Raw genomic sequence first — 25,174 nt, forward strand, 5'->3', positions numbered from 1 at the left:
AATAAACCTGCGTATAGGCCCGATTTGTTACTACATATGACGGCCGTTGAGCTCTCCGACGCCCGCTGATTCGCTGAAATCGGCATCCGAGATAGTGAAGTCAAGTTCTCCATTTGGCACAGCCGATTCAAATTGCGCGGTGGTACCAGAGATTTCGGTGGCTATTTCCGACGCGACAAATTTCGTTTATTAGTGAGCAGAAAGTGGTGATGCGCTCCGACGCAGGTAAGTAATCAATCTAACCAAACAATGTTTTCCTTTAGTGTCCCTTTAAGCTGAGAGAAGCAGGCAATAAAAACGTGGAAAAAGAGAAAATACAATTACGCAAAAAAGATGAGTAGCCGTAGTAATTAACAGAAGAGCTGGAAACAGGTAGAAACACAAAATACATTAGATTTTTGAAAGATAATATCTACAGAAAATAACTTTCTACTAAATGATTACAGAGTAGAGTGAAAAGGGAAAGAAAGTAACACGGTAGTTGCTTTCCCGCGTTCAAAATAGTCAACACAACGTCACTCCATGTGTCTAAAACCTGAAGTACTCGCCGCAAATGCCCCAGTTACTGAAATATTTAACCCTAACCCAATTTTTCATACTCGACCATCGGGTAGCCTCCTCCTCTAGTTTTCCCGTGCTATACAGGATAAAGCAAATGAATTAACACTGATCCCTGCGGCTATGACTGAAGAGGGAAGCTTTTGAACATTATGAACACAAATGGTATATCGCGATATGAATGACACGCGCACTCTGGATTACAATGTTGGCGCTAGTTTTATACAGGAACTATGATTACTGCTTTACTACAGTGAATACTGACATGTTCCATTGATACAATCTTATCGATATTGCCGGATAATGTTAAGCGGCTGCACGTGAAATTCACCGCGGTGTGCATGGCCCAGGATCGGTTCACCACGCTGCAGCAAAGTCTAGTGAGTCTGTTCACGGCATTATTAAGTTGGTATCTTTACATGGTTGATGCAGCACCGAAAGACGAGGACGTAGAACCAGGACGCACAAGAAGCAAATATTCTGAGTAGCCCAACTTCCCAATCTACTGCGGTATCTTTAACCATCCAAAACCAACGCAGTTACTGAAACTGGAATAAGATTACGCAGAGGATGGAACACAAGTAGAAGAAATAGGCAGGACGAGCGCTCGTCCTGCTACACAGTTATCGTCACGAGAAAAAAATAAAGCGACGCTCATCGCTTACGACATAAGACGAAGAGCCCTTTTGATTGGGGTACACGTAGACTTCAGTCTTGTCAACCATAGTCAAGATGCGCCGAGGCAGCTTACGCTCCAGGTCGGTGTGCAGCTCCACCTGCAGAGAAAGATTATCATATTTTCACCAATTTCAACGCCTAAGGCTGCTCACTTTTCCAAGCTTATAAGTAAGCATCATAGCTCATGAGGACGCAAGAATGCTCTGTTAAGTCTACCCGAAATATTTTCGAAGTTATTGTGCTACGCTAGGATAAAAAACAAGAAGCGAGGAGGCGGGGGGGGGGGGGCGAGAGAGTGAGAGAGGTTAACGGGAAGCGGGTTGCGTGCTCTAGATGTACCCGCATTACACAGGTAGATACAATAAGCTAGCAGTCGTCGCTTCACATTAAATCTTTGAGACGGTGCGCGGCCAGTTAACTGGTATTGCTGCAGGTATCACACATAAAGTATGGCGTATTTATAAGTTGCGAATGTGACGCTGACATCATTGGTTCGGGACGAACTTGACGAGTAAGGAAAAGTTAGTGACGAAGGGCGAAAGTGCCACTGTCTTTTTTTTTTTTTTTGAGCTCATTATTGAAGTAATTCATCCGCTATAGAGGACGTTGCATACTCTCACCTATTCTATTTTTTTAGTATGGCGATACATTTGTCACTATGATAGCAAATAAGAGAATGCAACCAGAAATGATAGTGTTTCACACAGCGCGTCAATATCGCAGAAGGAGGAACACATAACGTGAATAAGCCTGCATTGACGTGTTACGCTATGAAATTGCTTATATGAGCTGGATATTTGTAAGATTAAAAATAATAATATCTGGGATTTTACGCAACAAAACTAGGCTATGATTATGAGGCAAGTCTTACTGGAGGGATCCGGAAGTTTCTACCATATGGGGTTCTTTTACGTGCAGCTAAATAGATGTGCACGGGCCTCTAGGATTTCGCCTACATCGAAATGTGATCGCCGCGGGCCGGGTTCAGAACCGCGACTTATTTGTAAGATGATGGTCGATAGTAACGGGAGAATATCTCAAATGAAGGTGTATGCCGGGCGGGGCGCCTATTGACCACTAGTATCATGTGCCACTAACCTGCATTGTGAGCCTTTTGAGTTGTGCGTTGCGGCGGACGGTTTCGATGTCGCCGACAGCCAAGCCGATCTGGGAAACACAACGAATGCCTTCATTATATTATGATGAGAAGTTAAAGTCACAGTTGTCGTTTCTCACACGGGGAACATAGCAATATATCTGAAGCAGCAGAACAATACAATGTCATAGAAAACGTACTCATTACATTATCGAATAGGAAAAGCACACACTCGGAGCCCCAAACACCGCAGCAAGGAATATGGCACATCTTTAATTTTGCGAACTGTTATTATTGAAAGAAATTGCCCATTTCACTATCATAATATACTCTGTTAACCCTTTAGCGCGGTTATTTTGATAAGAAATTGAATGATATGGCAAAGAAATGTAAGGAAGTTAGCAGGAATAAATATTCGTTTACTACCCTTCACTGAATGGTGTAAATGGAACTTGGAAAAATAAGAGAGAGAGAGAGAGAGAGAGAGAGAGAGAGGGATAGAAGGATAGCGTGTGCGCACATTAACTGCTGTTCACAGCAAAGGATTAAAACTTGTTAGCAATGTACATTCGTTGGTGCAGGGTTGCTTTTCGTAAGAACTGAAGTAACACAATCAGAGCCATTTGTTGTGACTGCTTATAAGTTAATAGGGACCGCCCGTAAGAATGGTTGCTGTTAGTCTCGATCAGGCGGCAATTCTTCCCTCTCGCTTTTGGGGTCGTTGTACCCGACCTTATTTCTCTTAGTTCACTCTCACACTTCTCACATGGCTTTTGTCCCGCACTGCGCGGTGCCATTTTTAATGGTAAAGGAATCGTCAATCTGCTATGTGCTTTCAAGCTGTCAACATGCGCATTTGTCGCCTCTGATAAACCCAGCAACCAACGAGTTGGACATTCTAAAATGAGTTCTGAAAATGGTGTGACATCAATGCGCGCAACAGCCGTGGCGAGTGTGCGTCTCTGAATGCTCTACCTAACTGAAAAATAAAGGGAGTTCTTACGAGCAGGTTCATGAGTAGGATAGGCATGAGCACGATGAATACCACGAGAAACCAGGTGGCGGCCACGATCTGGTACCAGGCCGAGGACTCCAGGGCTCGCATGGGCCGAAGGTAGGTGCCCAGGAAGTCCAGCTCCCCGAGCATCATGGTGCCCACGCGCACCAGCGATATCACCGGGTTGTGGAAACCCTTGTCACTCATGTTCTGCGCGTAGAATGAAACAACGAGTTAAATGGACGCCTTGATGATATCTGTTCAAAGTGCGGAGAAGGAATGGTAGAATGTTTTGATCCTTGCCAGAACACTGCTTTTATGCAGCAGGAAAGTTATGAAGAAAAATGAAAGTATTAGGGTTTCTTTGGTGAAGTAACGTGTACTATCTGAGGCGTATTACGGATGGATAGATGGGCGGATATCGGATAGACGGGGCTGTACCCTTTTGATCGGTCGGTGACTCACGACACCTAGCCGTAACTCATAACGAAGTACTAACTCTATGTAGTGAAAGACTAAATTCCACTCTTGCCTTGATTTTAGCCACCAGTCAGATAACAGCCTCTTGGTTGTTTCCTACCTGTTTAATGTATATTTTGCTTTCGCTGTCCCTAAACCACAATGATTTGAAAAACTCAGCCCCATGACCTTGGATTGTAGGGTGAAGCCCTTTACAGAAAAGTATAATCTGCTCAGTCATTTTCACCTCCTCTTCACACGCACCGCATACTGTGTCTTTTCCCTCGTGCTTGGATCGCGTCTTAGTACGAAATACTCCCGTCCAGGCTTCAAACAACAGAGAGCTAACCCGAGCGTGATTGTAGAACTTTTCTTTGGCAATTTTCCGCGTGAAAGTTCTGTAGTACGTTTCCAGTGCTGATTTCATGAGCAGCGCTATTTTCCTATTTAATTCTGAGTTCTGATAGCGCGTCATCTGTCAGCAACACTATGAAGGGCGAAGCACTACCCAAATTGTTGCAGCAGGAGACGCAGATGCACGTGTGATGTAAAACTGTCGGTCCACACAACACAAGTGCTTGAGGAAAACGCACTAGCTTGCGCGCGGGAAGCTCTAAAGGAATTGTTAAGGAATAAAGAAATCCACACTGCCGGCGCATGCACCCGGGGCATAAATGTTGCAATATTATGCTTCTGTCCTTGCCACTCCTTTGTTTAAAACCCGTGAGAACGTTTTTTTACGACGGAGTTGATAGAGATGATGATTACGTGTAATGTCGAAATCTTCTGCTGTTAGGGTGCGTGTCACAGCCTGGAATAATTACGCAATCTCCATTATCTTGCATAATTTTTTTATTTTTTGTTTTGTTATATTTTCTTATTCAAATCTTTGTTCCCTTTGCATTCTCTAATTTTTACAATTCATATTTACCTATTTTTTTCACGTTACGGGGCCCTGCTATCGCAAATAGGCAAATCAGACACACTTTACCCGCTTATATATAAGTAACTTCGGTACTGCGTAAAAGAAGTGTTTTGTTAAGGGTCAAAACAATGCTTGAACGTCCTTCTGATAGTAGTGCAACCTTTCAGCCTTTTTCTGCCACTACATCTCCTAGTGCAGCTGCTTTAATGATAATCATAAGAAAATATCACTTAGTGCCTAAACTCATCTACGTCTAATGTCAAGCGTTCACAAACTACGCGCGTGCTCACCATTGATCGCATTGTGATGTTTCCTGTGAAGGGGTCAACGACCGGCGTTTTCACACTCATCTGTGGAAATGTAAAAGAAAGATTTCCGGCTGCAAAACTCTACAACTGCAAGTTTGCGCACAAGCCGCAAACTTGCAGCTGACACATTCTGAGTGATATGAACCAACAAGAGCCGAACACAAACAGACGGATGCTTGCTAGGATTTATCAATGGGAAATCGTAGAACAGCGAATGCCGCCGGAGTCAACGTTTCAACAAGTGGACTTGTCTTCGTCAGGGCAGCAGCCTTCCTTATCAGTGTTGTTACTACCGAAGACAAGTACTTTGCAGAAACGTTGGCTGCAGCGACATTCCCTCATTTCCTGTTCAGTTTTCTCTTCACTTCAAACCTTTATTTGGCCCTGCACATGACGACGTTTCGGCACTTGCTTCAGCTCTTCCGGTTGCCAAACCGCACTGAAAAGTTCCACGTGCCATTCCTACAACTTAATATGTTTCCGTAAAATTCTTACGTAAATATGTGACAATATTATGTAAAACAAATGGGCTCTATATGCATTCCGTACAAAAAACATACGGAATTAATGAAACTACATGTGGAACGTTTCAGTAGGGAAGCTATAATAGTAGACATAGGGTACTCTGAAGCATGTTAGTAAGTACTTTTGCACTGGTTTTGAGGACCGGTAGTTTTAGTTAGCTCAGAAAACTAAGTGTTAGAATTGCCACGTCTATAGTTATTTCAAAATTTCGCAGCAGTTGACTTTGATCGATGTTCAAGGAGCAAAAGCTTCGAGCGTGGATACTCACGTCAATTTTGGCGAGGAGAATATGGAAGCTCAGGCCGAAGGCAATAATGAGAACGGAGAAGACGAACATGACTTTTAGTAATGTGGACAAAATTTCTAGGAACATGACGACGTAGAGGCCGATCCGGTTGAACCTGAAAATAAACAGAAACGCAGAAGTTACGACAACCCCAATTTGAGAAACGATAACATCAGTTCAAAGCAGCAATTATGTATGCTTTTTTTTTGCACCGGAAGCTCTCTGTACATGAAGAAGAAAGGAGGGAAACCTTCGGATGCACTTGCCACTCACTTTTCAATGAAAGTTTTGTTGTATAAATTGTATTGAGAATGAGCTCAAAAATGATCAGATTTACCAAGAGATAGAGGCAAAAAATTTGAGGGCGTACCAAATTTGCGATACGTATTGTGCTTTCTTAAAGCTCTAGTGGAATTTAACATATCGTAGCGTCGACATTTTCGAAACTTCAATACTGCTAATTTATGGCTAAATTTATCTGCGTAAGGTATTTTGTTCAGCTTAAAATTAAAAAAAAGGGGGGGGGGGTAGGAGGTGTCACCGTTTCGTGGCGTCGATTACTCTTTTTTAATATATTTAATAGCAAGAATAAATAGCAAAAAAAGAATTTCGGTTTGGGGACTAAAGAAGTCGTTACACAATCGTTCTCGCTGTGACAATGCCCTCTTATCTAGGGCATGCGTGTACGAGACACACGATGCAGTTTCGATGTACCGGCGATCACTCACTATGTAACGTAAGTCTGACCATATTAGCCACATATCATGAACGAGAGCTCAGTCATAAAAACCATCGTTTTCCTGAAAGAACAAAAAGGCAAAAGAGAGTTTTCTCACCTTTGCAAATAGAGCAGATAGTTGAACCACGCTAAGAAGACGGCCAACGCCGCCATGATGTACTGGTTGCTTCGATCAACCACGGTTGTCGAAAGATGGCCGGCAGCCATCAAGCCACCAGAAATGTAGAGCGTCCATTCCAAGACATTCATGATGTCTAAGAAGTACTTGGCTCGCTGAAAAACGAAAAAAGGCAGCAGATGCAATCGAGCCTGCAACAGGCTCTAAATATCTCACCTGAGAATCGCTATCCAGTAACTACTATTTCCAAATAGTATGGATAATGACGCAATTATCTTTATTACATGTAATGGTCAGAAAAATGATGATGCAGACGTTATTTGAAACTCTGTTAATGTTCGTGGTATTATTTCAGCCTGTAAATAACTTCTATTGGCAGCCTAGCAGCGGGCATAGGTAGCAATAACCGTTGGACAATAAGTTTATTCAACTCAACGTAGTCCATCATTTTACGATTTAATGTATGCGGTGTTTTTAATTGAATTACGTATCTGCTGCCGACTGATGGCCATACGAACATATAACGATGAATTGTTAGGTTCTTATAAGATGGAAGCGGTTATATTTCTTTCTCGAATTGACTACGGTGCATATTTGACAAAGAGTAATTTTAGCAAGCGGGAAAAATACCAATAAAAAGCCCAGTTATTCGGTCGCAAGCTCTCTACTAACGCAATTTAATCTGATAATTGCAGGTTTCGGGTTGCCTGTTTGAATCTTGCCGTCAAACTTTCAGAAATGGCGACCGATTGAAGATGCATTCGTAAAAGTTACACAACATAGGTTTTGTAGTCATTATGCAGCTTTCTGAGTTCAATAGAATGGCACGCAACAGCATGCAAAAACACATTATGTAAACCTCTACCAATGTGTTGGTACATCAAAACCATGTAGGTAAACTGCATTATTGTGTTTTCGTAAAGCCTTGTATAATTGTACTTTGCCTCGCCCTCTTTTTGTTTTGAGTAACACAATGTGTTATGCTTTGTTGAAGCACATTTAGGAATGGCAATGAATATTAAGCAGTGCAATCGGTAGTTCCATGAGACAGGGAACACTACAGAACGCTTAATTCTAGAAGAGTGTGGACGCATGCCAGATGCTGATTCATGACTAGCAAAGGTAGCTGCCGGAGCACAGAGGGAAAAGAAAGAGATAACACAAAGCGGTGACCTATGCCAAGCTGTATTCTATTTGGCAACCAAGTCGCCAAGAGGAACATTTCGATGAAAAAAAAATGACGCTTACCTGTTGATACATCTGATAAAACTCCTTCACGATGTTCAGCCCGACAAATGCCAGGACAATCACAGACGTCAGAGCGACCATGGTGGCCTGTGTTTCATGCGAAATCAAAGCACATTTGTAGAAATCACGTTTTACATCATCGAAAGGACCGACAGGGTCACTAAATACGTAAAGTGCGCTCTTTATCGTTTGCCAGTCTCATTCTTGAACTAATGTCAAGTGAATTGGCTGCTGGCGTCGTGAAATGTGTCGAGAGGATTGGAAACCCCAGGAGCGGATAATGCACTCATTCGCGGTATTTTCAGAGGTTCTTTAGGGGTCCTTCAAGATTTAGTGATGACAAACACGTAGATACACTTACGGTCGATGGATGGACAAAAGCAGTGGCGAGCTGTTCTGACGTGACTTGCGTGAAATTCTCTCTGTCCGTCTTCTCAGCCATCAGCTGAACGGCATTCGTCGTTAAGAAAGCCAAAAACACGGTGTACACGGCAAGGTTCAACATATGAAAATACATTCCATACGAGTTCCTGAAAAGCCAGAAAAAGAAACATTGATAAATAGTGAGAACAGAAGAAAACGTGGAATGTGTGATATAATTAAGTGCGTTGAAATTGCGATTGATAACTAGACAATAGAAGCGGTGATTCGTTTCGTTGAATGGTATCGACGATATTGAATGGTAACGACGCCAACACAAAACTGCCACTCTTCACTGCAGAACACGTTGCTACCGCGCATGAGTTGGCTTTGTTCTTGAACAACCTTGTTTGGCGTGAAGCACGCTTTACAGGCAGTTATACGCAAGGGGTGAATGGAAGAGGGTAATTTTCAAGAGAGGACGGTCCCTTTTTTATTGGCACGAACAATGAGTGACGCTCGCGTTTCTCTTCCAAGCACTTCCGCTAGAGCACTTCCGGTTTTCAGAATATTCAGAAAAAAGTCTTGTAAAAATGGAAATCGATGGTTCTGGTTCAGATAAGTCATATTGGATACATATGATATTTGAGCATACGTATAGTCAAGACCGAATAACTGTCAGGATAATTAATTAAAATTATTTATATGAGTTCTTTGAAAGAGCAGACAGTTTTCTTGTAAGCAATTGCCATCGCTGCGGAGCCTGGTGGAGCAAAGCTCAACCACGCGCTTCTTTCTACACGGCCTCTGAGATCCACTTCGGCAGTGCGACGAAACACAACGTAACACAGGATTTAGAGCACGCGCAGATACACCTAAAAAAACATTTGCCCAGCCATAGACTGCTTGTAATGAACCTGGAAATTGGTTAAGCAATTGGTATATATTGAGATGAGGACTTGGTGTTACATATATTAGTAGCAAAGATTAGAGCTGAAGGAAGCGGCTAGAATTTCTTGTTCCTAAAAGACCCCTGACACCAAAATTAGAAACCCGAGATGCTTGTGTTGTTTGATAGTCCTGCATGCGTGGGCACTTCTGACCAATTATGAGTGACCAACGTTGCATTTAAGACATTTTAATTTGGTCTTAAGTTAGTGTGAGTGCTCATCTGAGTTTTCAGCACCTCGCGACATCGCCACTAGTATGACGGAAACTGAGGCCCCGTGTGACGTTTCACGTGTAAAACGAGTGTTGTCGACGTCAGAGAATACTTGCGGGACGCGCACAATACCCCTACTGGCACCCCGCGAGGTCTATTGTTTGTCATCCATCTCGCTCTGTCGTCGGGCAGCTCTCAACGTAGTTCTGGCTCCATTCTTTTTTTTTTGGGTAGGGAGGAGAGGGGCGGGGGTACGTATTTAACAATACCGAAGCACCCGCATCGTTTCATTCTTTACCGCGCGCGGGGCACCGATTTGAAAACTGCGCTTTCAGAGACACCAAACCTTGAGTGCACGGGATCTTAGGCGCTCCCCCACTGTGGGGCGCTAGTTTCTTATGGTATTTAGGCGGCCGTTTTGAACTGGCGCAAAATTGTCCTCAATTAACGACGCTAGCATTAATTATGCGATGCGTTAGAGCATGCGTTAGAGGATTGCGAGACAAAAACGACAAATTGCAGTAAAAAAATCGAAGACAAAACTTTCGCTGTCAGGGGTTCTTTCAGTTGTAGTGATGATTATTACGGATACTCACCATTTTGTCTCTAAGTACTTGACACAGAGAGGGTGAGATAGGAGTTCCTCACGCCCGTATCTAACCATTATCTGTTTTTAAAGAAAAGTGAGGAGAAAAGAGATTATTAGATAAAGCGTTCGATGACAAGCCATGCGTCTACTCACATTCATCACAGGTAGTGGTTGATCAGTTTCAGGTACGATATCCCCGACTCCCTCCGTATTCTGAAGGGCTTGAAAGCTATGCTTTACCTGGAAGAACAGGCCACTTTATGTTGCGACACTTCCTGCAAACAACAGGATAAAGGTAACGGTGTGAAAATAAGGAAATTGCACTTGCATAATAGGAAGTGGAATCGTGACTGTATTTGGATTTCGTTATCCCCCGGTCCAAAACAGCCTGCAAAGTTCAAAAAGTCGTGTTAATTCAGCACTCTCAAGGCTACACTAACATTAGGGAAAGAAATTCTGGAAGTTCCTTATAGAGCAAAGACCCCACTCAGAGTGCTACTTTAACTATCTCTCTGGTCAAGGTCTATAACAGGTAACTGTGGCTGTAGAAAACATGTTTTGTGTTCACGAAGCACAGCAAGGTTCGTGAAAAGAAAAAAGCATATTACTCATACTGAGGAAGGATTAAACAGCACAAAAAAGACGAAACACACGGAAAGACGCAAGGGTACAGCGCTGTGGGTTCCTTCTTTTTTTGTGGTGTTCAGTTTTTCTTAGCTTATGAACCAACTCGCCCAAGCAACGTTTTAGATAAGTTTGTCCATACGTTCGTACCTCGTTGCCCCAAGGAAATCAATATGAATTTATCAGAAGTAAAGTTTCCTGGTTAGAAGTGAATCCCAGTCTGGGATCTGAACCGGAGCCCAACGCAGCTTGGTCAGCTCAGATGTTAGAGCGACCTTGCCTGATAGGCGTTGATCCCGTGTTCACAGCCCCGACCGGGAGAAATTTTTATCGCCGAAAGCGCCTTCGTTCTGATATACTTGTATGAATTTTCTTGTTGCATTTCGCTGCGAACGCGTGGTTTACGGTTCTTAACTTTCATGTAGTTGTGACACCCGTTAGTTCGGAAATCACAGAACATGAGTCATGTTGAAACAGTCACAGTAATTCAAGAGTCGTTAAATTTTAAGGTGATGGTCTGGGGATTTCTAAGAGCAAATAAAATTAATCCAATTAAACGTTGTGCACTAACATGAATAGAATGTTCTCGTCGTTTTCAGTGATTGTTCCTGGGTAATGTTTTTGTCTATTCAACAGCTGCAGAAAATTAAACGTGTTTTTCTACCAAATACAAGAAATTTTTGACCTATCACGAAGTTGACTTTAAAGATTGGCAAATGTCCCGTAACCTTTCCCTTTGAAAGCATTGGGCATCCTTCAGGTACAGCTTGTCCGTCACCAGTTGTGAACTAATGCTTTCAAACACACGTTATACAAAAGTTGTAGACTTATTAGAACCTTTAAGTAATTTGCTCACCATCATGACTTCCGGCATGACTGCCGTAAGTCCTTCCACTAGGCATGTGTACCGCTTTGTTCGACAGCTCATTACTTCTTCACTCCTGTATAAAGAGAAAGAAAAGATGAACATGGCGGTAGACATTAAGTGGAAAGTTACATGGGCACTAGCATATTACTTTGTACCCGAACATCTGATGACCCGGTATAGCACAATTAGTTATTAAGGCGAAAGCCTTGAATGCTTCATAAAACGCGAAAATTGACCGTCGGCGGCGTCAACCCTAGAGCTGCAAAAAAATCATCACGTGATGGCGTCACCACATGACGTCATCTCGACGCTACATATCACTAAGTAAGAAGAAATAGTACAGAAGGAAAGTGAGGGAGGTTAACCAGTTTAGGAAAACCGGTTTGCTACCCTACACATGGGGACAAGATGGGGGAGATTTAAAGATGGAGAGGAAAGAGAGAGAGAAATACAGTACATAACGCAGCACACACACAGTCAGTCACAGTCCGTCACTCTTGGTCACAGCCGCTTGTCCGGTCACAGCCGCTCACACGTACGGTCACAGCCGTACGTGTGAGTCAGAGCCGCTTGTACGGTCACAGCCGCTTGTCCATTTCTCTTTAAAACCTCAGAAGTGCCTTCGTCGCCTTCAGCTGCGAGATCTGTCGACGCTCAGGTCTCTCCTCAAATCCACGCACTAATCTTTCGCTTTTTACATATCACCAAAATTTGTGATGCCATTATGACATTGTAAGGTCGCGCTCGGCGTGACATCCCCCACCCCCTTCCTCCTTGGTAACGTCTTCCCGAGAAACGGAGCCGGCTCGACGGGGCACCCCCTTCCTGGCCTGCCTGACGGATTCCCGAGAAACGGCGCCTCAGCTTACTCTGCCTCCCCTGCTCCTTCCACGAAGCTGCCTGTCCGGTGTCGACGATGGTCACGGGCAACGAGGACGGGAGGATAAAAGGAGCGCCCGGGAAAAGACGCGGGGTCTTTTGAGTCTACGAGGAGAGCTGGCCGGCTAGACACCGGCACGACCGCTTTAGGCCCCACTGCGGGTCATACTTTTTTTTGCTGTCTTTTTGAATCGTAAACAGTTGTGTACATAAAGTTGTATTGGTAAAACGTCCAGCGGGTGAAGGCGTCTTCCTCCGCAGTAAAGTCACGAAGACGGCGGTGATCATCCTCGCGAAGCAACGGTCCCGGCTTTGCTTCGCCACCAAGAACCTCGTCCGAACCGTATACCGAGTTCGGACGAAAATTTACTGGCGCAGTCGCACAGGATCATCGCTCCCTGCACGACCACTGGACGAGCCCTTGGGACAAGGCGACCCAAGGACGGCCCAACGAAGTAGCTGCAAGCTCTGGAGCAGCAGCAGCGACGAACAACCCTCACCTGCAGCGCATCGTGAGCGCCGGGAGCAGCCGGCCCCGCCAGGACCACGCCGAGAGGCTTTCCGGCTGACATCCAAGCACCGATCACCGACGCGACGCCGGCCAGCTATCCAGCCAGGACGACAGACGCCAGCGCCGAGAGCACCGGTGATTCAAGTCCGACACAGCGGCGGACACTACCGACAACAAAGTGCCAGGGTGAGCCTTTCCTGCCACATTCCTGATGAGCTCTGTGTTGTTTGGGCTGGCCTTCTTATATGCTCACTAGGTACGGGCATTTAAACCCCGACAAGCGCCGCGAAAGCATGCTGGGGAATGAGAGCGGGAACGGTGGGGGTGACCAAAACCATGACACGCCCGCCCCTTCCATTTCCGAGAAGGAAATGGAGTACAGACTCAAGCTCGCCGAAGAAGAACGGCGGTCGCTCGAGATTAAATTGCAGATCGCTCAACTTCAAAGAGATAGCCCACCGCGAACGCAAGACGCCGGGGGCGATTCGACGTCCCGGAGCGATCAAATGAAGCTCCTCGGGCACTATGCACAAATGATGTCAGGGGCATTCCCAAAATTTCCTGCCGACGGCGAAGTACCCGTCTGGTTCGAGTCAGTAGAGAGCTCGTTGGAGGCGTACGGCGTGCCGAGGGAATTTTGGGATCGAATCATTTTCCCACTAGTCGCCGAGCGCGTGCCGTACCTATCCACGCGGCTTACACCCGAGCAACATCGGGATTTTGATACTTTGAAAGGCGTCGTGTTAGACGAGCTAAAACTGTCAGCGGCCGAGTACCAGAGGCGCTTTGTCACAGCCGCTAAGCGGCGCGGGGAAACATGGAAAACCTTCGTAACTAGAGTAGAGAGTTATCTAAATTTCTATGTAGAAGCCCGAGGCGCCTCCACTTTCAAACGACTTGTCGAACTTTTGGTCGCGGACCAGATAAAGGCAGGATTGACCGAAGAAGCGGTTAGGTACGTGAAATTGCGCGAAGGCGAGGACTGGCTCAAGGCAGGAGAGCTAGCGCGTCTGCTGCAGAATTTCGAGGAAGCTACCGGGGATGGGAGCGCGTGGAGAAAAACTAGCGTCGTTAACAAAGGAGAGTTGACGGGCGAAAAGTTCGAGAGGCAGAACAAGCAAAAGTTCGCCGAAAACGGGGAGACCCAGGCACGAACGTACACGAAGGGGAGGCCTTTCACGGGAGGCAAGAACCAGTCGCGCTCGCGCGGGTGCCCCAGCTGCGGTAGCTGGCGGCATCCCGGAGACCGCTGTCCGTTCGCGGGCGAGGACACAGGCAATGCCGAGGAGGATAAGCGTTCAGAGAAAATAACAGCGCGCGTCTCAATCGGCGGCGGTGAACCGGGGCTTTCAACACTCCAGGCGGTGCAGCTGAACTGCGAGGAGAGACGGCTAGACGCGATTGTCGACACAGGCGCTGACATCACAGTTCTGCGAGAAAGCAGTATACCGGAGCACCTCGTCAAACCCCACGGTACCGTAGATTTAGTATCAGCCTTCGGCGAGAAGGTAGAAGCGAAGCTCGCCGTCGTCCCTCTCGCGATACAGGGGTGGGGTTCCCCGATCCAGGACATCGACACCGCGACGCCGGTAATGTGTGCGCTCACGAACAGATTGGCCCACACGGACTGCTTGATATCTGCAGACACATGGGAACAGCTGCGCGCCTCACACGCGGAGAACAGAGAGGTACACGTGGCTGCGGTGAGTACACGATCACGAGAAAACGCCGACGATCAAACGAACGCCTGCCCACCCGCTGCAGTTAGTGCCGAGCTGTCGACGGTCGACGAGTCAGCGCAGGAAAGGGTGACCGTTGATCAGGGTGAGGATAACACTCACGAGACAGAGAACTCGGAGCAAAGCGGCGACGCACAAAAACTGCGCAAGGAGCAGCGCGGCGATGATGCACTCAGTAACGCCTGGCGAAATGCGAAAGCCGGGAAAGCGGGCATGTGCGTCGTTGATGGCTTTCTGTATCACAAGGATAAAGTTCTTGGCCAAAGTGTGTTGCAGTTAGTGCTTCCGCAGACGCGCCGCGGTGCTGTTTTAGCGCTCGCTCACGAGTCATACTGGGGCGGTCACCTGGGCTTTCGTAAAACAAAGGCGCGAATTAAGTACAGCTTTTTCTGGCCCGGCATGGAGCAAGACATCCGCGACCACTGCGATCGTTGCCACAGTTGCCAGGTCAGGTCTGACAGGCGTATAACCGACCGCATACCGATCGTCCCGCTGACACGGCCCAAGCTGCCATTTCAAAAGGTCAATGTCGACATAATCGGTCCGATCGACCCACCATCGGCTAGGGGGCACCGCTACGCTTTGTGCATCATAGACCTGTGCACGCGTTGGCCGGAGGTGGTTTGTCTGAAGTCTTTGTCGGCTAAAGCAACATGCGAAGCGCTTCTTTCCGTGTTTAGCCGAACAGGTGTACCAGAGGTTCTATGTTCCGACTGCGGTACAAACTTCACCGCTGCGCTGACGAGCGAGTTTCTGGAGCGCCTAGGCTGTTCTCCTCGCTTTTCGACGCCGGACCACCCCGAGAGTAACGGCTCCGTTGAGAGGTGGAACCGAGTTTTTAAGAACATGCTTTTTCACGTGATAAGGCACGATGGGAGAAACTGGGACAAATTCGTCCCTTTCCTATTGTGGGCATACCGGGAAGTTCCCCACGACACCACGGGCGTGTCGCCATTTCGCATGCTATACGGCCGCGACCCGGTCGGGCCACTCGCTATTCTGAAAACTAGCTGGACAGGAGAGAGACAAATTCCGTCGAAGCTGGCAGATGCGCCTGCGGACTACTTAAAAGAGTTAAAAACACAGCTCGAACTGGCGGCCGACGCCGCAGGGCTTACGACAGGCAAGCAGCAGGCATCATACGTGTCGCACTACAACAAACACGCCGCGGTCAAAAGCTTTCGCGAGGGCGACACGGTCCTAGTTTTCGACGACAACCGACCGGGGAAAATGTACCCCAAATGGTTGGGGCCGTTTATCGTTCAGGAAAAGCACCGCGAACACTCATATTATGTGCAGACGAAAGAGGGTCGCCGGATGCTAGTGCATGCAAACCGGTTACGACCATACGCGTGTAGGGTGGCGTCGCTGAGCGTTATCTTTCACGACGACAACGACTTCGGAGAAGTAGAATACACGCCCCGAGCGGCTAACAAAGAAGACTTCTTCCTTAGTCAAGAAAAGACTGAGCATTTGGACGCCCACACAGCCGAACGCGTGTGCGCGGTATTCAGGGCCCACCAGGCATTGTTTGTTGGCGAACCAGGTTTAGCTAAGGTAGGGCAGCACAGCATAAAAGTTACCGACGGCGCCAAGCTCAAGTGTAGTTGCCCTTACAGAGTGCCAGAAGCGCTCAAAAATGAAGTTAGCCGACAGATAGCCGAGCTGCCGGAACTGGGCCTCATATACCGCTGCGAGAGTCCTTGCGCGCACCCGATTGTTTGCGTCCCCAAGAAGGATGGGTCGGTGCGTCTATGCATAGACTACCGCGCACTAAATGCGGTATCGGAATCGGATGCCTTACCGATGGCGAGCCCACAGGAGCTTATCATGCGCGTGGGGTCGGCACATTACATTACCCTCATCGACCTTAGGCGGGGCTACTGGCAGGTGCCGCTCGCCCGGGATTCTCAGCTAGCCACGGCATTCGTCTCCCACCTGGGCCAGTTTGCATGGCGAGTGATGCCTTTTGGTTTGAAAAATGCGGCAGCTACATTCCAGAGGATTATGAACCAGGTACTCGCAGGTCGGGAGAGTTTCGCGTTCGCATACCTCGATGACATCGCCGTCTTTAGTCAGACACTTGAGGAGCATATCGAACACTTGCATGAAATATTCTCCACGCTTGAGGCAGCGAGCCTGCGAGCGAATTTGGACAAGTGTCAGATCGCAATGCCCTCGATACGCTACCTAGGACACGTAGTAGGATCCGGTAAGCATGGCCCAGATCCCGAGAAAATCGAAGCCATAAAGGGGCTGAGAGCTCCCATCACAAAGAAAGAGCTGCGGAGCGCACTAGGCCTTTGCGGATACTATCGCAGCTACGTCCCTAGTTATGCCGAGGTAGCCCGGCCGCTGACACAGCTCACTAGCAAGAGTGTGCCCTCTAAGATACCTTGGTCCGAAGAAGCCGACGAGGCTTTCGAATCCCTAAAGCGGGCCCTGTGCGAGGCCACGTCCCTCGCCACGCCGAACCTCCAAAAGCCCTACGTGCTCTGCACCGATGCATCAACTACAGCTGCAGGCGCATGCTTAGCGCAAATTCAAGAGGACGGCTCCGAGATGCCGATCGCCTTCGCAAGTCATCGGTTCACACCGACGCAGACGCGGTGGGCTACAATTGAGCGCGAAGCATTTGCGGTAATTTGGGCCCTAAGAAAATTTGAGGTATGGGTTTTTGGGGCAAAGGTAACCGTCATCACTGACCACAACCCGCTCTCATACCTCACGTGCAGCATGCCTCAGGGGGCAAAGCTCACGCGCTGGGCCTTAGCGCTTCAGCGCTATGATGTGGTAATACAACATCGCAAGGGCAGCGCTCACGCCAACGCTGACGCGCTGTCCCGATTACCTAATCAGTGTTGGGGTGAGGGGCCAGCCCGAGCAACAATTGAGACCTAGGGTCTGGTGGCGGGGAGGGTTCCCCACCCTTTCGTGCGGATGGTGTGTTTAAGGTGAACGACCTGTGCGGACATATGTGCTGCCCCTCGGCAATCTGAGCGTACACTTGTGAAATGCACGTTTCCCGAGTTGGGTGGCCTTTGGCGCGAACCTTTTTCTTATCATTTAATTCGTTACATCCTCTCACCGATGAACGAATCTTGGGTGGAAGGTGTAAGGTCGCGCTCGGCGTGACATCCCCCACCCCCTTCCTCCTTGGTAACGTCTTCCCGAGAAACGGAGCCGGCTCGACGGGGCACCCCCTTCCTGGCCTGCCTGACGGATTCCCGAGAAACGGCGCCTTAGCTTACTCTGCCTCCCCTGCTCCTTCCACGAAGCTGCCTGTCCGGTGTCGACGATGGTCACGGGCAACGAGGACGGGAGGATAAAAGGAGCGCCCGGGAAAAGACGCGGGGTCTTTTGAGTCTACGAGGAGAGCTGGCCGGCTAGACACCGGCACGACCGCTTTAGGCCCCACTGCGGGTCATACTTTTTTTTTGCTGTCTTTTTGAATCGTAAACAGTTGTGTACATAAAGTTGTATTGGTAAAACGTCCAGCGGGTGAAGGCGTCTTCCTCCGCAGTAAAGTCACGAAGACGGCGGTGATCATCCTCGCGAAGCAACGGTCCCGGCTTTGCTTCGCCACCAAGAACCTCGTCCGAACCGTATACCGAGTTCGGACGAAAATTTACTGACATCATCATGACGTCACTGTGACGTCACATAAGGTGACTTTACGTGATGACGTAATCACATGACATCATCGATTTGTCAAAGGTGGGCCCATCACGGAGGCAGTGCGAAAGCACTTGAGGTGCAGAAACCTTGCAACGCCTCTGATCTTAGAGGTCGTGGAAAACCACGTTAGGTGCAGAAAGGTCCCGGAGTGGGGTGGGGGAAGATCAATACATCGAATGAAGAAAAAGAAGAAGATGGCTTTAGCCTTCAAGTCGTCTTAGGTGAATGCATAAGGAACCCTCTAAGTTATTTATTCCGTTCAGTTCAACAAACTATAGGCCAACTCTTTATTGCCCTATAGCGTATGTATATATATATTGCACTCTGTAACACCGTGTAGCATTCAGATGCACTCTAAAGCACTCTGTAGCGCTCATCGTGTCGCTATTTCTATAATTCTTTCTTAGACCGTTTAAACCAACGACTCTATAGCCCAGTCGGCACAAAGTTCTGAGTCATATGAGAAAGAATGAGACGGAAAATGATGTTAAATCCTGTCTACCATAAAAAAAGCTTACCTGGACGGATGCGTGACCATCACCATGGCAACCTCGCTGTGCTTGTAGTGAAGCGCGTAGTCTATGGGCGTGAAGTCCTGCTCGTTGTGCGAGATTTTGCAGCTGAGGCTGAGCAGAAGGGACGCTGTGTTTGCCTTGTTGTGCATGGCGGCTAGATGCAAGGCTGTGTTCTGCGTAAAAGAAGAGAAAACTAGGAACAACGAATGACAAAGAAAAAAAATCACAGCATATCCACGGGGTGAATGATGATGAGTGGGGCGAAGCTACGGAGGGAATCATCTGTAAACCGTGAAACTCTTCCGTGAAATGCGCCCAGTACATAATATAAAGAGTGTGAAACATCGTGTGTATATAAAACATCAAACTTTTATTGTACTGTTGGTTTACGTGACCCCTTCATTATCACTTGTGATCGGTGAAATGCAAGGAAGAAGTCCGCTCCCGAGCGAAAGAGCGCCAAGAGCGACCGCATTCCCCGCTCGCCCTGTGCGAATTAAAGGCAAGGTTAGAGGGAAGACAGGACGCGCGTTCCACGACGCGAGGTCGGTAGCATGCCCAACGAAAGCCAACGGAACGCGATCGTGCAAGTGCTCCGGCTTCGCATCGCCTCATGGTTCCATTTAGCGTCCCAAAACCAAACATATTGCTCAAGGTGTGCCTTGCGTTTTTCGTAGAAATAATTTCTTTATCATGTACATTAAGACGAAAAGTTGAAAGCTCACTAGAGTGTATCGCCCGCAAAGTATGTCTTTTAGTGTGATTTAACTCTCGTACGGCAGGGTCCTCGCGCCATTGCTGGTCCACCTCGCCCGTTGACGATCGGGCGAGGTGGCTAAATACAACTACTACTACTACACTTTAAGAAAAACATCTGGCGTTCTTTCTTTCTGCTTTACAAAACATCTGGCGTCTTTCGTTGGTTTATTTCATCAATCAACGGCGTTTTGAACAAAATTTTTATTGTTTAATCACGCACAGGAGAAATCTCACCAGGCACTACCTTGGAGGTAAACAATGGCTGCTAATGGCAATGAGAGACAGAAGAAGTCGGCTTTTAGCTAACACTTACACTTCTACTTCTACTAACGTTTCCTACTGGAACATGCCAATGGCTGCTAATGGGGAATGAGAGACAGAAGAATTCGGCTTTTAGTTAACGCGCACGCTGCGAATTTTTTATTGTTCAACAACGCACAGGAGAAATCTCCCACCGGCACCACCTTGGAGGTCAAAGCGTAAGACTTGTTACTCACTACTACGACCACGACGACTACGAGGGACGAACGGGTGCCGCCTTAAGGAGCTTCGCCCCTAAAAAGAAAGGCACTCGATCTTTTATGGACAAGAAACCAAGGGGCTTGAGCATCGCTACATGGACGCAGAAACACATGGACAGGGCGTCGAACGGGAACTTCACTTACTGGACTCCGAGTGAACTTTCTCATTAGCGAAAATACTAGGCCCATGGCCATCACGGATAAATCCCAAAGCAACGAAAATGCTTCCCCGTTTTCTTAAGACACTAAAATTAGTGGTGAGTATTGGGCGAAATACATCGAAAGTGTGCATCGTGCTCGTACATGCGCTGTGTTAGAACGAGAACTTTTGAACTCGCCAAATGCAGAACTGTATATATATGCGTACACATTTTTTTGTTTCATCATTCTTCTTATCCTAACAACCAAGTGGAAAAGGATAGCCTTCGCCGAGGAATGGCGACAACAACTTCATTTATTTTAAAAGCGGAACTGTTTAAGCTTGGCACACCCCCGGTACTCCTCGAGAAGAAACTATCATAATCATGAGCTGAGCGCACTCTCTTCGTCCTCTTCTGCTTCGCTCCCCGAGCACGTGCGCCCGGCACGCGCTCTCCTGCTGCGCCTATTTGTCCGGCGTGGGATGCAATAACTCGGATGGACGAGTACAGAGCGAGAGAGAGATAAAGAGATAGAAAGACAAAGAGAGAGAGAAATAGAAGAAAGAGAAAAAAAGGTACAAAGACATAGAAAGAAGTAAACAAAGAGGAAGAGATGGAAAAGAAAGAGAGTAAGAAACAAAGAGACAGAAAGAAATGGAGATAGAAAGAAAGAGGAAGTGAGAATTAGAGAAAATAATGGAAGAAAGAGAAATAAAGATAGAAAGATCGAGAGCCCGGTTTACTGTACTCCTGAAATAGAGAGAAAAAAGAAACAAATCAAAAGAAACCAACCGAGAAAAAAACAGACAGAAAGAGCAAGAAAGAGAGGAAGATAGAAAGAGAAAATTAAAGAGAAACAAGGAAGACCACCCGGCTCCGCTGTTGGTTCCAGCCTCGCGCCACTAGTGCAAACTGCGCTATATTTTTTTTTTTTTCAATAAAAAGATCACTGGGTATGCACTTGTCGGCTATCTTAAGCGGGTCGAGTGTCCCAGGCGCACAGGGAGACTATGAGCATTTATAAGCGATTTTTAAGCAATAATTAAACAATTACCTGTGATGCCATTTTTCCGCAGCGGAGAATGTTCGCGCCACCGCGCTGTCTTTACGTTGTTTCAGACTCTCGACACGCGCTACATTCCTCCGTAATTAAAACTTCGGTCCGATTAACGCACGAAATTGAATTGCTCTGATCTCGTAAACCAACGTTTAGTGCACGCATTGGCTCAAAGCGTGATTTAATTAAACGCGGCAGATTTTCGGGACGAAAACCTCGTTTATTTCTTGTTTTGTGGCAATATTTTTTGTGTGCATTTCTTGCTTCTGTGCTTTGTAAGCAAAGTTTTAACGTTTTAACAATCCCGGGCACCTCCCTCCCCCCCCCCCCCCATACAAAGCGGGGGCCCGGGATTGCTTCCCCCCCCCCTAATAATTTGTTAATATCGAGAGTTTAACCAAAGCCTCCGACTAGATAGAGATGTTCCCCTCTGACGCTGCTCGAAGCGTTTCATATTTCTGTCTTGTTATATTTTTACATCAGAAGGTACCATAGCGCTAGCAGACAGGGACGAGGAAGACAAAACGGGACAATGGCTGACCAATATCACATTTTTTACCACTGACCAATATTCAGATCATAATGGAGAATAAACCCGAGCGGTTTTCTTGATGTGTGCGTGCTAAAACTAAAGGTTTCTGACTTGTATCTCGCCGTGCGGGTGACCGGTTTAAAATAGCGAAAAGAAAAAAAATTACAGCATATCCACGGGTGAATGATGAAGAGCTTGGGCGAAGCTCTTGAAGCAATGATGTGTACACCGTGAGATGTTCAGTGGTTTCACCCAGCAGTAATCAAAGCGATACGCCGCTTCAATTATTTTTAATTTTTCCGTTTTTCCTTCTTTTTGTTATTTTTCTATTTTTTAAAAATTATTTTATATTATTTATTTATTTTAATTTTTTCATTTTTTATTCGTTTCTTTTTATTTTTTATTTTTTATTTATTTATTATTTATTTTTTTCTATCTCTATGGGACAGCGCCATCTAGTATATCGTCACCCAACTGCAGTTTGCATGCATCTCTATGGGACAGCGCCGTCTATTATACTGTTCGGGAGATACTGCCGCGGTTACGCCTGACAAGGGACAAGGTTAGACTAAGAGGAGCTACGCCCCGAAAAAAAAAGGATAGCGAATGCGGAACATAGGGTAAGCGACTTGAGTGTTGTTCACAGGTTAGCCACTACATTGAAATTTCTTGGCTTGACTTTTCATCGTGGTCTTGGCTTGACTTTTTATCATGGATCGCCGCCTCGTCTATTAGCTTTTGAAACTTGTGATTTTTGCATACTGCAGGCTGAATAATGCTATTTCAGGGGTGAAAAAAAAAAGAACATTCATGAACAGGCTTCCAGAAATTCTTGAAGTGGTAAGGAACGGACACTCGGGGGCAACGAATTCCAGGTTTCGATTGTTGAAGGAAAAAAACTACACTTGAGCATGTCAGTGCGGATGAAGGAATGAAGCAGGGAACAGGAGAGAAAGGAAAGGCACGGATGGGAACCAGTCTAGAAGGACCGGTATGCTACCCTACTCTGGGGGAAGGGATGGGGGAGATATAAAGATAGAGAGAAAGAGAGCCCGCACGCACGAAGTCACACACTTCCCAGTCGTGACAACGCCGTTAGTCTATAACCGCCGGTGCAAAAAAGTTGCAGTGTTAAGGGCGTGGTCGGTCCTCGTAGATAAAGGTCTGGAAAACTTAAAGTAATTGTCTAAAGTGTCGAAGTGGGGAGAATCGATTAGAATGTAAAGAAATTTCAGGCATTAAACATGGCGACGCTTTTGAAAGTGTAGTGTGACCTAGTTGGTTTCTAGCTAGCTAGCTGGCTACACCTAGCTAGGGTAGGGAGACCTAGTTTCTTATTTCATTTCAAACGCCACGAAATCGGACGCCCACCGGGGTGGCAACAAGGCCCGATGGTCAAATAGCGGCCACATGTTGCAGCGCGAATAATCTCTACGTACTGGCGCATGTAGTGTATGCTCTGTTTGGATTTCTCCACTTTATAGCAGCAGTAGTAGTGGTAGTAATAAATTGAATGGACCTTAACCTACCGTCGTTAGATGCTTCAGGTATTTGGAAGTACTTCTGGGTGATTTTATTTTTATGAACAATTGATGACGACGACGATGACAGTGATATCTTTGGCTTCGTGCAGCACTTCTCCCCTGGGTACTTGCGCAGTGCCGGTGCTTTCGCGCTCGCGTTTGCCGTGTTACGACAGACGTCGACAGCAGCGCTTTGAAATGCATTTCGTCGAGCCAGCATCCAACTGCCCACCAGCTGTCGCCGTAAAACACGAGCGACATTACTTCACTTTTGCAGCGACTGGCGAAACAAATTTCGCAAACTGCCGTACGTTACACGCTGCAAGCACCTCGCGCAACTCTGTGGCTCTATTTTTCACACCGCGTCGCGTTATACGTGCATGGGCAAGGCCAGCGCGTGCGGCCGCCGACAACTTCTGCGCGAAGGACGCGCAAATGAATTCTAATGCTCGCGCGAGCGAACATAACGCAGCGCCCTCTGCGATGGGTCTCGGCTCGCTTACAAGCTGTATATGTGACTCGTCGGCACGTTCGGGTTGTCTGACGCCATTCGTCGTGGCTTTGGCGTTTGTTTCCCCAGCCACGTCCGTCGCAGGTCTCCGGTATGAAAATTTAGCGAGCCGTAAATTCCGCTCCGTTTGTAATGCCTACTGTGATCACGGGGATTTCGCTGGTAAAGTGAAAGGGCTGTACGGGTTGCTCTCTTCACGCGCGTTTGCATCAGCAGCCGTCACTATAGCGTCAAAAAGAGAGAAAAGAAAAAAAAAAGAAAAGAAAATAAACCTTGCGTAGTTGCCAAACGTACCCCCTTGCTATTTGAAAGACGATAGTCTTTCTTGGGATACTTGAGCGCAGACATTTTGATTTGTCTGTGTTTCTGTCTGTCTGTCCCACGATTCAGCCACCCGGCCAAAGTTTAAGCACTTGCTGAACGCCTAGCCATCTTGGACTGGTAGCTGAGTTCATACTTGTGAACATTGTCGACCAAAAAGCAGATATTACGCATATCTGAGGCGCAACATCAATACGTAAGTATTACGTGGTGCATTCCTTTACTATAAAATACCACGGCCGCTCGATGAAAAACACACGGTGCGGCCTGCCGCGTCGCGGCGCAGGCAATGGGCGAGAGCGGGCTAGCGGAGTTGACAGCTGTCGCCGCATTTCGCTAGGAGGGCGCCAGTAGTAGGGGACGGGAAGGAGCGCGCGTTCAGCGGGTAGGTCGAGGTAGTGGTTGTTTTTCTCCACATGAATCGCTCGCACTGAGTGTCACTCAAGACAGTTTGCGCACGTGTAATAATTTATACGTTAGGCAAAATGCCGCGTAACTGTTGAGTGCCGTTGTGTTCCACGAATGCATCGAAGTACCCGCAAATACGCTACCGCGAGTTTCCCAGTAACGCAGAACGCAGGGCAGCATGGCTGCGAAACATTTCCCGTGAAGGACCCGGCGGGAAGGAAACAGTATGGCAGCCTAATGACAGGTCCGTGGTGTGCGCTTTGCATTTTACGGAGCAGGATTACAAGAAGACCGAGAAGTTGAGGATACTTTTGCCAACGGCTGTGCCGACAGTGTTCCCCGGTTATCCAGGCTACATGAGCACGAGGAGCACGCCTGCTCCGAGGAAGAAGCGGCTATCCTCCGAAATAGAAGCCGATAATGCGCCGTCGCGCGACGAGTGCTCGGGCAATACTGCTTCAAAATAGCCGTTTTGTCATTAGCCAAAACGGCTCGTCAAGTGACTGCACTGAAGCCACGAGGCCCAACAACTTTGAACTA

The 25,174-nt window shown here is 47.2% G+C and overlaps 1 protein-coding gene across 1 annotated transcript in view; it reads right to left on the reverse strand.

Moving 5' to 3' along the window:
• Window positions 1-25,174, reverse strand: part of LOC119406270 (transient receptor potential cation channel subfamily A member 1-like) — a 110,378-nt gene that overhangs the window by 3,622 nt on the left and 81,582 nt on the right. The window contains exons 12-24 of the mRNA XM_049419910.1: window positions 18,866-19,035; window positions 11,529-11,613; window positions 10,377-10,436; window positions 10,202-10,288; window positions 10,056-10,126; window positions 8,299-8,467; window positions 7,938-8,024; window positions 6,669-6,844; window positions 5,815-5,947; window positions 5,004-5,063; window positions 3,336-3,539; window positions 2,335-2,403; window positions 1,224-1,334 (exon numbers count right to left, since the gene is read on the reverse strand). Of these exons, the coding sequence (XP_049275867.1) occupies window positions 1,224-1,334; window positions 2,335-2,403; window positions 3,336-3,539; window positions 5,004-5,063; window positions 5,815-5,947; window positions 6,669-6,844; window positions 7,938-8,024; window positions 8,299-8,467; window positions 10,056-10,126; window positions 10,202-10,288; window positions 10,377-10,436; window positions 11,529-11,613; window positions 18,866-19,035 (1,482 nt within the window). The remainder of the gene's footprint in view (window positions 1-1,223; window positions 1,335-2,334; window positions 2,404-3,335; window positions 3,540-5,003; window positions 5,064-5,814; window positions 5,948-6,668; window positions 6,845-7,937; window positions 8,025-8,298; window positions 8,468-10,055; window positions 10,127-10,201; window positions 10,289-10,376; window positions 10,437-11,528; window positions 11,614-18,865; window positions 19,036-25,174) is intronic.

This window comes from Rhipicephalus sanguineus, chromosome 10 (genome assembly GCF_013339695.2).
Source record: "Rhipicephalus sanguineus isolate Rsan-2018 chromosome 10, BIME_Rsan_1.4, whole genome shotgun sequence".
NCBI classification, from domain to species: domain Eukaryota; kingdom Metazoa; phylum Arthropoda; class Arachnida; order Ixodida; family Ixodidae; genus Rhipicephalus; species Rhipicephalus sanguineus.